We start from the raw sequence: 13,706 nt of genomic DNA on the forward strand, positions 1-13,706 counted from the left end.
CATCTCAATTTACTATTCTCATGTTGTCTGTTCATTTAAAACACAGTGACTGGTTTCTTCAATACATCTAAATCTCCTGAACTGCACCAGTGTACATGTATAGATTTTTTACCGCCATTCTATAGTAGATGTAAAATGTGATCTGCTGGCCAGCAAAATGAGGTGTAAAACTCAGTTTAGTAACTGAACTTTTCAATACACTCTTTATCTCATGAATCATGGGTGTCATGTAGTCCTTATTTTCTGTGTTGATTTCTATAATAGTGATACTTCAGTAAAACAGTTTTTGATGTTGCTAAGCAACAGTCATACCATAATTTTTAAGTGAACACTCTAATGTTTGACTGTATTATTGTTTATTTAATTATGGCCCAGGTTTCAGTCTTCTTGCCATTTTCAAGTGACTAATCCAATATATGTTAATGACATAAACTCACTTACACAAAAATGGCATAAAAGGCCAAAACCAGGGTTGTAATTTAAACAAAGAACAATACAGTGAAATGGCGGTGGATTCATTAAACAAAAACAAAAATAAAGTGATATTTCATTTGCTACATTTATAATGTTGGGACCTAACAGTAATATATCTGTCATTTAGTAGGAAATTTGTCTAGAAGAAAGTATAACACTAGTTTTATAATTGGTGGGCTGTTATACAAATGCTGGAATATCATCTTCCGTCTCTCAAAAATGCCATTCTTTGAGGGAAGAAAAAGAGAGAGAGAGAGAGAGAGAGAGAGAGAGAGAGAGAGAGAGAGAGAGAGAGAGAGAGAGAACGAAATTTAATGGTGAATTATGACCTTAAATACTACACTGAGCTTACTAAATAATAAATATGGTTGTAATTATCAAAGACCTTTTGCAAGTTTGGTTTTTGTCATACATCATTTGACTGGTTTGATGCATCCCACTATGAATTCCTCTCCTGTGCCAACCTTTTCATCTCGGAGTAGCAACTGGAACCTACATCCTCAGTTATTTGCTGTTTTTATTCCAATCTCTATCTTCCTCCAAAGTTTTTACCATCTACAGCTCCCTCTAGTATCATGGAAGTTATTCCCTAATGCCTTAACAGATGACCTGTCATCCTGTCCCTTTTTCTTGTCAGTGTTGTCCATATATTTCTTTCCTCGCCAATTCTGTGGAGAACCTCCTCACTCGTTACCTTATTAGTCCACCCAATTTTTAACATTCTTCTGTAGTACCACATATCAAATGCTTCAGTTCTCTTCTGTACCAGTTGCAAGTTATATCCACGAAAACCAACATTTTTTTATACTGAGAAACGAACATAAAATAGCTGTTATGCAACAATTTTGTAAGATATTACCACAGGCAAACTAAATGGAAAAAGGAGAGTGGGTTACACTTCATACAAAACTGCAAAGGAAAAGGTGATCTATTATCACAACAGAATATTTTAGTTCATCATTTCAAATAAATTATGTTATTTAAATAACATTGTAATAATGAATAAAATAGACCAATTTCCAGCAGCACTGCAATAAAAAAACAGCTGTTTCAAAATTCATCATGACAACATGAATAGGCATAATTAATTTACAAGCAATCAAAAAAAAAAAAATCACAATTAACCAAATGTATGTACAACATCATGATCAATCTGTTCAAATTTACATTTAAAGCAACTGATTACTTAAAGATACTTGTTTAGCATCACAAATGCCATCGGAACACATTCAAGAAACCAAATCTGTGAAATAGAACTTAAGGAGATAAATATAAATACAAAATTTTATAACGGTACGGTAACCTAACATTTTAACAAAGATAAAAAAGAAATAAGGCAAAATTGCACTTTGTGTGATGTGAATTAGCACACTGAGCACAAGGAGATCAACACCTTACAGGTTTTACAATAATACAAAGTTTCATTTGACAGGTATTGCGTAACTTTTTTGGGTTCTATTCAAATTGGACCTTCAGACATTCATTTGTAGTAACTTTAAACACAAATTCATTGAGATTATCTACCCTGGTTTAAGCAACTGGACTAAACACTTATACATGTTACAGTCAACATCACTTTACACAACACTTAAAAGATATCTGTAGAAAATTCTGTACGATAAATACAAAATCATGGACCATATAAACTTTCAACAAACAGTTTGGAAACTTTTATTTCTAACCACAGAATAACTATTTTCTTCACGTAACATCAGTTCACATGCCTACAACAATGCAGAAAGAGTGTATTGGCCTATTTAACATGTCCTCTGGTGAAAAAATTTCACATTTTGTCACTAAACGCTGCTTTACACTGTAATGTTCCACTGAAGTCAATCACTAGGCCTCACTGAAAAAAACTTGTTTGGCAGTCACTGTTCTGATGCACCTGATAAATTCAATGTTTTCCTGAAAGTAGATTCAGAATATTTACAATTTTCTGCACCGCAAGAGCACGTGAATGATTTACATTTCACAGCCCAGAACTTATCGCCATAGTCAAACCTGTAAGCAAAAAAGATTCTCGTAAGAAAAGTTATGATCTATGCAAGACAGATTTCTTTGATGTCAGTATGACATAAAATGCTTTGAAGAAAATAAATGGTGAATCAAAATAATTTATTAATGTTTTAATGTTGGCACATTTCCTAGAATTATGGATTTTTGAAATGTTTATCACGAAACTGGGGGCAAAATGACACACACACACACACACACACACACACACACACACACACACACACACAAAAAGATGTACTTCCAAATTACTGCCTGAAACAACTTGAGAAAACCCTGAAAACTCTCTATCAGGCAGGATGAACCAGGTAACAACCCAGTGTCACGACTGCAAGAACAATATTTTCTGAATTCCTTTCAGGTTAGTCAATTATAACAAAATTTTAGTGTAGGTTAGGAGATGATGTGCTTCTAATTCCTGTATTGTGTGCAATGAATAGATCTAATTGTTCCTTTTCAATGGTGCATGTTGCTAACATCATACATCATTAGGTGTGCAGCAATGCCAGTGGAAGAACCACAGCTTATCAGAGTTCTTTGGAAAAGGAAGGAACTGGGCTTGCATCGCCATCAAGATTATAAGAGTCACAGCACTAACTCAGTACACCAGGGCAGGAAGACTAAAGTAGACCCCCCCCCCCCCCCCCCCCCCCCCCCCCGGGAGAGATTTATGGAAACAATAAAAAATTAATAAGGAGGGTATATGACCTTGACAACTCATTTTGTCACAAATAATAATTTATAACCCTGAAATGAGTTGACACAAAATACCTCATATGCTGTCAGGTAATAAAATTATTTGAAATAAACCATCTTATGTGTTTGATTAGAGCTCAATGTGTGCTGTAAAGGTATGAATGTGTATGTATTTTTACTTCATTTTAAACAACAGCTACAGAAATTTACAACGCAAAAGAGTAATACTAATTTATGTCACAGTTAAACCAAATGGGGGGAAAAAAAAGAACGACCTTAACCTGAATCGATGCTTTAGAAGTGTTAGTTATATATTCCATGGGACACCTGCACAATATATCATAGTGACATGGCACGAGTCAGCCAATTTGTATGTTATCTCATCAAAAGTTGACATATTGAGAACTGTGGCTGTAGTACAATTATATGGTTTATAATTTGAGCAGTAAACCAGCTCCAAATATGGTTTTAAACATCTCATTCTGGAAACATCCCCCAGGCTGTGGCTAAGCCATGTCTCCGCAATATCCTTTCTTTCAGGAGTGCTAGTTCTGCAAGGTTTGCAGGAGAGCTTCTGTAAAGTTTGGAAGGTAGGAGACGAGGTACTGGCAGAAGTAAAGCTGTGAGTACCGGGCGTGAGTCGTGCTTCGGTAGCTCAGTTGGTAGAGCACTTGCCCGCGAAAGGCAAAGGTCCCGAGTTCGAGTCTCGGTCGGGCACACAGTTTTAATCTGCCAGGAAGTTTCATGGTTTAAAAAAGTTTACTTAACCCTTTTGCACACCCTGATGGATATACTTCCCACAAAATGTATTTCTTTAGAGTGTTTAATGGAATGTTTGTTACTGCTTCTATATGCTCCTGGCATCTAGTGGCAGTCTGCTGCATGAACAGTAGTTTCTATTTGTTGTGAAATATAGCCTTCAGGGCTGTGGGAAGTATATATCCTACCAAACAACTGTGTTTTAATGGTTCTTGGGAAGTATGGTTACCACCAAAGTAGTTTCTGGTATGGGCATGCGAAATATATTTACCACAAAATTAATCTGTCATTTGTGGGCCTTGGGAAGCATACTTACCACCAACTTATGGGTATCCCAAAGCTTTTGGGAATAGGTCTCACCACCTCTGTCTATGCCTGACATCTTATGGTAATACATTGCACTAGGTATACAAAAACTGCTACAACAATCAGTTTCTGATTGTCGTGGGATCACTACTGTTGTCGGGGCACATTCCTTCACTTCTGCAATATTCATTATGTGATCAAAAGTATGCCAACACCACCAACAACATATGTTTTTCATATTAGGTGCCTTGTGCTGCCACCTACTGCCAGGCGCTCCATATCAGTGGCCACAGTAGTCATTGGACATCGTGAGAGAGCAGAATGTGGCACTCCGTGGAACTCACGGACTTCAAACGTGGTCAGGTGATTGGGTGTCACTTGTGTCATACGTCTGTACGTGTCCTAAACATCTCTACGTCCACTGTTTCCGATGTGATAGTGAAGTGGAAACGTGAAGGGACATGTACAGCACAAAAGCATACATGCAGATCTTGTCTGTTGACCGACAGAGACCACTGACAGTTGAAGAGGGTCGTAATGTGTAATAGACAGACATCTATCACACAGGAATTCCAAACTGCATCAGGATTCACTGCAAGTACCATGACAGTTAGGCGGGAGGTGAGAAAACTTGGATTTCATGGTCGAGCGGCTGCTCATAGGCCACACATCGTGCCAGTAAATGCTAAATGATGCCTCGCTTGGTGTAAAGACTGTAAACAATGGACGATTGGACAATGGAAAAACATTGTCTAGAGTGACGAATCACAGTACACAATGTGGTGATCCAATGGCAGGGTGTGGGTACAGTGAATGCTTGTAGAACGTCATCTGCCAGCATGTGTTGTGCCAACAGTAAAATTCGGAAGATGTGGTGTTATGGTGGGGTCGTGTTTTTCTTGGAGAGGGCTTGCACACCTTGTTGTTTTGCGTAGCACGATCACAGCACAGGCCAACATTGATGTTTTAAGCACCTTCTTGCTTCACACTATTTAAGAGCAATTTGGGAATGGCGATTCCATCTTTCAACACAATCAAGCACCTGTTCATAATGCACAGCCTGTGGCAGAGTGGTTACATGACAATAACATCCCTGTAATGGACTGGTCTGCACAGAGTCCTGACCTAAATCCTACAAAATGCCTTTGGGATGTTTTGGAATGCCGACTTCGTGTCTCACTGAAGGACATCAATACCTCTCCTCAGTGCAGCACTCCATGAAGAATGGGCTGCCATTTCCCAAGAAATCTTCCAGCATCTGATTGAACGTATGCTTGCGAGAGAGGAAGCTGTCATAAAGGTTAAGGGTGGGCCTACACCATACTGAATTCCAGCATTACCGATGGAGGGCGCCATGAATTTGTAAGTGATTTTCAGCCAGGTGTCTAGATACTTCTGATCACATAGTGTACATTATTGTGACATGTATCAGTTCATACCTTTATTGCATGATACAGTTTCTAGGGTTTTTTTTCACATTGTGGCAAGTAAACTTTAATATGGATAACAAATATTTTTTAAATAAAGTAAAAGAAAACAAAAAATAAAGAATAGAAAACACTGTTCATTATTTATTTTCCATGCAATTGCAACACACAATAGCTAACAAAAGGGGAGTGGGTAATCCATTTACCACCACAGTTTTAATACCTCATGGAGATGCCATGATGATTTATGTACCACCACTGTTTTTGATCCTAAATCACAAAATAAAATGATCAAAAATTATATACATTTAGTTGATCACAATTATAATAGGACAGCAAAAAAATTATCTTTGCTGGGTTGCTACAAAATACGCCCCCATCAAAGGGATAAATCATATCATTAATGGTTTCGAATTTATTACAAATGCTTCACGTATCATAGACTTACTTCCTTTCCTTCTGGCACCTTGTTTTCTACTGTTACTGATTTAGTGCATTAAGATAAGCTCTTTGTTTATGAGAGATTTTTTTTCTTTTTGACCTTCACAGAAACATTAAAGTAGCTACAGTAGTAAAAGCAAAATGTGAAACTATTTGGTTAAAAACTAAAATCAAGTTATGGTATAAAAAGAAAGAAAAGCTAAATTAATCTATGTACAATCTGTATTTGCAGTTAAGAAATAACCCCTCACCTCCATCGCTCACTTACATACCCCATCGTAAAGTTATGGTATAAAAAGAAAGAAAAGCTAAATTAATCTATGTACAATCTGTATTTGCAGTTAAGAAATAACCCCTCACCTCCATCGCTCACTTACATACCCCATCGTATGCACTCTTCTTAGAAAAGAGCAACAGAAAAATCTCATGTAGGCATAAGAAGAAGTTGGTGTCTGTCCTTGAATTATACACATATAAACCTCAAACAAATGCTGATTAGCAGCAACAGCATATATTCTACAACAGGTATCCCTTTCAATTCTAATGAACTTGACTTTTTAAGCAGAGGTCTCAAACATAAGGTTGCTCCAAAACTCAGTAGTAAGAGCACAAAAGACCTATTAGAAGATAAAAAAACTTGCATGTGACAATGCCAAGAAAAACGTTAGCCATATAAAGCCATAAAACTCATGGTTAAAACCATGCCTTCAACAATTTTTTTTTTTTTTTTTTTTTTTTTTTTTTTTTTTTTTTTTTTTTCCCACACAACTAGAATCAGACCCACAGCAAATTCCAAGGTAAGCTCCATAAACTACTTAAGAGCTGCAAATTCCTCTTCAATAAATATGAAATTCAGGACTGCATAACCATCAACCTAGCTGCATTGAAACTCTGTTCACAACATAAGAAAACTGCTACATACGGCCAGTAGTAAACTCAATAAACAGCCCAGCATACAGAATAAGCAGAAAACTGAATGATCTTCTAAGCACTTACAGCAATTTTGAAAACAATTATACAATTAAAAACACAACTAACCTCACAGAACTTAACAACATCCAAATACTGCCTCGTTAGATATTGTTACCCTACCTGAAAAACATGAGTTAATACAGATTCTCATACTTACAGTGTCCCATAATTATTTAATTTTTAATAATAAAGGCTTTAAACAAAATGATGGACTTGCAATGGAGAGCAGTCTGAAGTGATATTTACATTAACCGTCTTGAGCAAACTCATCCACTAATCTAATAAACAGTAAAATAATTTACTGCAAGAGATACATAGATGACTGTCATACTGTTTGATGGCAACAGCAGTGAAGTTGACGTCTTAGCTGAAGACCTGAGCTAAAATTACGTAACAACATCGAATTCAATGTTGAACACGAAATACAACAGCATTAACTTCCTTAACCTTAAAGTATCCAACAAAAATAACAAATATCACTGAATTATTTTGAAAGCTAACAACCACAGATGTTACCATCAGTAGATTATAACATGGTTAAATTCATATCATGTCTTTCATCTATGCATAAAATCCCCCTCGGCCCAATAGAAAAGCAAAAACAAATCAGCACAATTAAATCAGTTGCTCACAATAATGGATATTAGGTTTCAAATAATAGATAAGCTCTCTAAAACTAAAAGCTAAATTGCTAACAATTTGTCTCTGCAATACACAACATCTACAGAAACTGTGAAGGACACCAAATCAACACAGTATGCAGCCATACCAAATAGAGGCCAACTTTCATAAAAATTTCCAACCTATTCGAAAAGAAGAATGTCAAAATCAGCTTTTAAGCCAATAATAAAACTTTTAACAAAGAGTAATACACATACAGGACTGGCCATTAAAATTGCTACAAGACGAAGATGACGTGCTACAGCCATGAAATTTAACCGACAGGAAGAAGATGCTGTGATATGCAAATGATCAGCTTTCAGAGCATTCACACAAGGTTGGCGCCGGTGGCGACACCTACAACGTGCTGACATGAGGAAAGTATCCAACTGATTTCTCGTACACAAATAGCAGTTGACCGGCGTTGCCTGGTGAAACGTCATTGTGATGCCTCGTGTGAGGAGCAGAAATGCGTACCATCATGTTTCTGAATTTGATAAACGTTGGATTGTAGCCTATCACGATTGCGCTTTATCGTATCGCGACATTGCTGCTTGCGTTGGTCAAGATCCACAGGCTGTTAGCAGAATATGGAATCGATGGGTTCAGGAGGGTAATACGGAACACCGTGCTGGACCCCAACAGCCTCTTATCACTAGCAGTCAAGATAACAGGCACCTTATCCGCATGGCTGTAACGGATGATGCAGCCACGTCTCCATCCCTGAGTCAACAGATGAGGACGTTTGCAAGACAACAACCATCTGCACCATCTGCACGACCATCTAACGGATGATGCAGCCACGTCTCCATCCCTGAGTCAACAGATGAGGACGTTTGCAAGACAACAACCATCTGCACGAACAGTTCGATGATGTTTTCAGCAGCATGGACTATCAGCTCGGAGATCATGGCTGTGGTTACCCTTGATGCTGCATCACAGACAGGAGCGCCTGCGATGGAATACTCAAAAACGAGCCTGGGTGCACGAATGGCAAAACATCATTTTTTTGGATGAATCCAGGTTCTGTTTACAGCATCATGACGGTCACATCCATGTTTGGCGACATCACGGTGAATGCACATTGAAAGCGTGTATTCGTCATCGCCATACTGGCGTGTCACCAGCTGTGATGGTATGGGGTGCCATTGGTTACATGGCTTGGTCACCTCTTGTTCACACTGATGACACTTTGAAAAGTGGACGTTACATTTCAGTTGTGTTATGACTCGTGGCTCTAATCTTCATTCAATCCCTGCAAAACCCTACATTTCAGCAGGATAATTCACGACCGCATGTGCAGGTCCTGTACAGGCCTTTCTGGATACAGAAAATGTTCAACTGCTGCCCTGGCCAGCACATTTTCCAGATCTCTCACCAACTGAAAACGGCTGGTCAATGGTGGCCGAGCAACTGGCTCGTCACAATACTCCAGTCACTACTCTTTATGAACTGTGGTATCGTTTTGAAGCTACATGGGCAGCTGTACCTGTACACGCCATCCTAGCTCTGTTTTATTCAGTGCCCAGGCGTATCAAGGCCGTTATTACGGCCAGAGGTGGTTGTTCTGGGTACTGATTTCTCAGGATCTATGCACCCAAATTGTGTGAAAGTGTAATCACATGTCAGTTCTAGTACAATATATTTGTCCAATGAATACCCATTGCTCATCTGCATTTCTTCTTGGTGTAGCAATTTTAATGGCCAGTAGTGTACTTCCATACATTTGTATCCTCCAAAGAGGATCAGGAATTTATAAACTTAACTGTAATACCTATGCCAAATTCTACATTTGCCAAACAGGTAGAAATAATGAAGGAAGGCTTAACCTCGATCACCTATGATTGAATGACTTAAGCAAATCAGCTTTTGCCACCCATGTTACAGAAATTAATTATACAACAGATATTACAGAAAACACCACATAGATTTTACATCTTATGGATAAGACTGGCACAATGACTCTTCTAGAGGAGATTGAGATCCACACACAGAGGGTATGCTGGAAAGTGATGCCATCAAATTTTTAATGTGGAAATGCTTAATGCTTTTTAAATACATAAACATTAGTAATAATGTACATCTCTCTTTTCCACATATGAGAGACATTCAATACGTGATGCAACACTTTTTTTCCTGAAAACAGGTAGTTTTATCAGAATTCCAGTACACTATATTATTCCCTACGCTTTTGGCTACAAAACCTTATTTTTCAAAATCATCTTCATTCAATGCAAAGGCCTTCCTCAACCTTACTGGGAGGGCCTGTATGGTAAAACTCTACTGGTCAACGTCAGAGACGTCGTCCTGTTGCATGAGTAACATCCCTATCATCCATGTACTGCTTTCTGTTGACTGCAGCCTTGAATGGGCCAAACAGGTGAAAGTCGTAAAGTGTGCGATCCAGGCTATAGGGTAGATGAGGAAGAACAGTGCAATAAAGTATTGTGAACTGCTCTCTGATCTGCAGCACTGCGAACAGCGATGTCCAGTTGGGCAGCAAGATGTTTGTTTGTGATCTGTTGATCACCTCAAATGAGAGTGCTGCACATTCCGACACGCAGGAGTCACTGCTGTGTGTGGCTAGCTGGCAAGAGGAAGATTGGACAGGTTTGGGTGACCTTATTGCAATGATGACAAACACCACACCCAATGACTCACCATGCTTTTGTTTGCTGCCCAGTCTCCATAGATATGTGCTTATGAATACCTGCAATGCTCTGGTTTTCCACAAAAAGAAACTAAATGACAGTTCCCTGCTTGAAATGCACCTCCATTACAGATGTCATTTCGCAGGTTACATAGAGTGCCGCTACCTATCGGAATTTCATGAAACTATAGTGGCGGAAGCAAGAATATCCCACTATGTTCAACAACAAATATTACATTTTTCAAATGAAATTGGCCAAGAAAAAATGTGTAGCATTACTTACTGAATGCTCCTTGTATTTCTTTCTCAACAGTTACTCCTGTAATGAACACACGCCTCCCAACAAGAGACCAGTTTTTTGATATCATCACTGTAGAATGTTTGACTTTGTTGACAGAGTCACAACCTCGCCTCTGTTGCATCACTTCAGCACTAGCAAAGTGAAGTCCACGAAGGTGTTCCTTAAGTTCTGGAAGTGAATGAAAATATGATGGGGCCAAGTTGGGACTGTGTGGAGGGTGACTGATGACAGCGAACCCAAGGCATCCAATTGTTGCAAATGTCGCAGTACCAATGTCTGATCTGGAACTGTCATGCTAAAAGAGAGGGAGCTTCACATGTGGACAAATTCTTCAAATTCAAAATTTAGTTACTGCATGCCATTTCTCCTGAATCTACATTGTTATGTTATATATTGCCACGTTATATGCCACAATTTGGAGACCCTAGTGGCAGAGGGCTGCAAATATGAAGACATGAAGAATAAAGATGTAGAATGTTAGTAACATTTGTTTCATTTAAAAAACTGTGAGATCTTTCACATAAAAAAATTCAAAGGCATCATCTTTCAGCACACCCTTGTCAGAACACATTTCCTGGTCTAATTTTGAATGAGCAAACAGTCATCCAACACCATATTCCTGAATAATTTCTGAGGGCTCTTCTCATCTTTTAAACCACCATAGTACTGCCATAGTACATCTTCATTGCTGTTTAATTTGAATTTGTTATCCATTTTGTGTGAACACAATATAAACTAGCTTTACCTTTAATGTAAAATTCACAATTATATGATACTCTCAGTCTGATACATAAAACAGTACAGCGTATTTATAATACAGACTATAATTTCATATTCAATGTTCAAGCTCAGTTTTATCATGGTAACAAGAAACGTATCTTATTGTATTTTTGTACTGCACACATATTTGGTCATCTAACGCCCAGGTTCAATGTTGCTTCTATCCAGTGCACAAATACTTGGTCTGGTCACAATGTAACATACATCAGATAGCTCACACATACAATACTTTCACTATTTATATAATATTTATTAGTGTAATCTCAGCCATTAAATATAATGTCATATTGAAATTTGTTGTATATGATTTTACTTCTCTTTTGATCTTTAAATCAATTTTATCACTCCAGCACAGGCGTATTTTACTTTGTCTATACAGACTACACAGAATCCATAACTTAACATCTTTACTTCTGTAAGATCTTTGAACTATTGTTTTTGTTACTCACGGGAACCTGGGCCACAATTTGCAAATGTTGAGCATGTGTGCTGCCTCAAAACATAAAAACTGTGGGTGTTATAGCAGTGAATTAAAAAGCATTCACAAAGTGCATGTGTAAAAATGTGTTAACTTTAAAATACATGAGAAATACAGGATGAATGCACCACACAGAAATATGCACCACATAGGTTTTCACCACATTTCATGTTTTAATAACTTTCATGAAATGATTTTTAATGTTACTCTAAAAGGAAAAAAGAATAAATCTCTCATAACTTTATCAAATTGTGAACTAAAAACTTCTTGTTATTCTTAGTGCACCAATCCAGTAACAAGCACAACACAAGACTCCAGCAGGAAAACAATTAGGTCTGTAAGAGCCATCTGAAGATGGATTTGTAATAAATCCAAAACCAGTAATGGTTTGATTTAAATGAGCTTGTTTAAACAATACTTGTGGTTGGTTGCAGCTTAAATTATAAAACTTGTAAACTAATTTTAGAAATTGAGGGAAAATCAGAGTCAGAAATCAATAAAAGAATTATTAGTGGACGGAAGGTCATCGGGATGCTTAACTCAGTCTTATGGCGCAGGAATGTAATGAACAGAACTAAAAAATTAATATACAAATCTCTAATAGAGTGTGGTTCTGTATGAAACGGAGACCTAGACAATTAACCTGAAGCACATTAAAAAAATACAAGCTCTAGAGATGGACTTCTGGAGAAGATTGGCAAGACTCTCCAGGATAGAGAAAATAAGGAACACCAAAATAATAAGGATAATGGAAATAAAAGAAAGAATATATGACGCAATGGATAGGAAGAAATTACAGCGGTACGGGCATGTACGGCAAATGGAGGAAGCCAGAATACCAAAATTGATACTGGAGTGGGAACCAGAGGGGAGAAGAAGAAGAAGAAGAAGAAGAAAAAGATGATGATGATGATGATGATGATGATGATGATGAAGTATGACCACCTGGCTACAAAATGTACAGCACACAATGAGGAGAATGGGCGCAGAGGAAGAGGACACAGAAGACCGAAACACCTAGAGGAATATTTTGAAAATATAGTTTAAGAACGTTTATTCTTTGTATAGTAATTTCCAAGTAAATTATTATGTTGGAGATAAGCCTCTGTAATAAGGAAAAGCTCAAAATACCAAAAAAGAAATTAATTTGTATTTAAATATGGCTTCATGCAGACCATTTACAGATGAGTTCACGTAATGCAAAATGATATTTAGTTTAATTTACATATTTAAGTATGTAATATTCCTGTGCCCAATAAAGTACAGTCTTATATATATAAAATTTCATCTACAGCCTGTAAGGAGTTGCCTACAAGGAATTGCTTCAGCTCTCTCACAAATTTTGCTTTACCATTTGTCAGGCATTTAATACAATTTGGTAAAGGTTCAAAGATTTTTTTATAACAGTATTACTCAACCCTTTCTGACCCCAAGATAATTTTAGTGGAGGGTTAAAAAAAAGATCTTTTTTGTCCTAGTATTGCAAGAAAATATATTACAATGACGTAGTTAAAATACCTAGCTTCTTAGAAAGTTGTGTACAGGACACACACAGTTCTTATGGCAAGGTTTTGTGCTATGAAAACTATTTTTCTTAATGATGTATTCGTCCTGAACATAATTCCATAATGCATCAGTCAATACAAAAAGTAAAATATATTATCCTGTTAATGTTTCTCTTCAATATTTGCAGAAAACCAATAAGCAACTCTTTTAAAAACATTAGTTACAGTTACCTAGGTGGCA

The 13,706-nt window shown here is 37.3% G+C and overlaps 1 protein-coding gene across 6 annotated transcripts in view; it reads right to left on the bottom strand.

The window, feature by feature from the left end:
- Window positions 1–1,384: 1,384 nt before the first annotated feature.
- LOC126298513 (uncharacterized) overlaps window positions 1,385–13,706 on the bottom strand; it is a 350,018-nt gene continuing 337,696 nt past the window's right edge. For all 6 annotated transcript variants that reach the window (XM_049989865.1, XM_049989864.1, XM_049989868.1 and 3 more), the window contains one exon: window positions 1,385–2,478. In XM_049989865.1, coding sequence (XP_049845822.1) covers window positions 2,346–2,478 — 133 coding nt within the window. In that variant the 3' untranslated portion in view covers window positions 1,385–2,345. The remainder of the gene's footprint in view (window positions 2,479–13,706) is intronic.

This window comes from Schistocerca gregaria, chromosome X (genome assembly GCF_023897955.1).
Source record: "Schistocerca gregaria isolate iqSchGreg1 chromosome X, iqSchGreg1.2, whole genome shotgun sequence".
In the NCBI taxonomy this organism is placed as follows: Eukaryota; Metazoa; Arthropoda; class Insecta; order Orthoptera; family Acrididae; genus Schistocerca; species Schistocerca gregaria.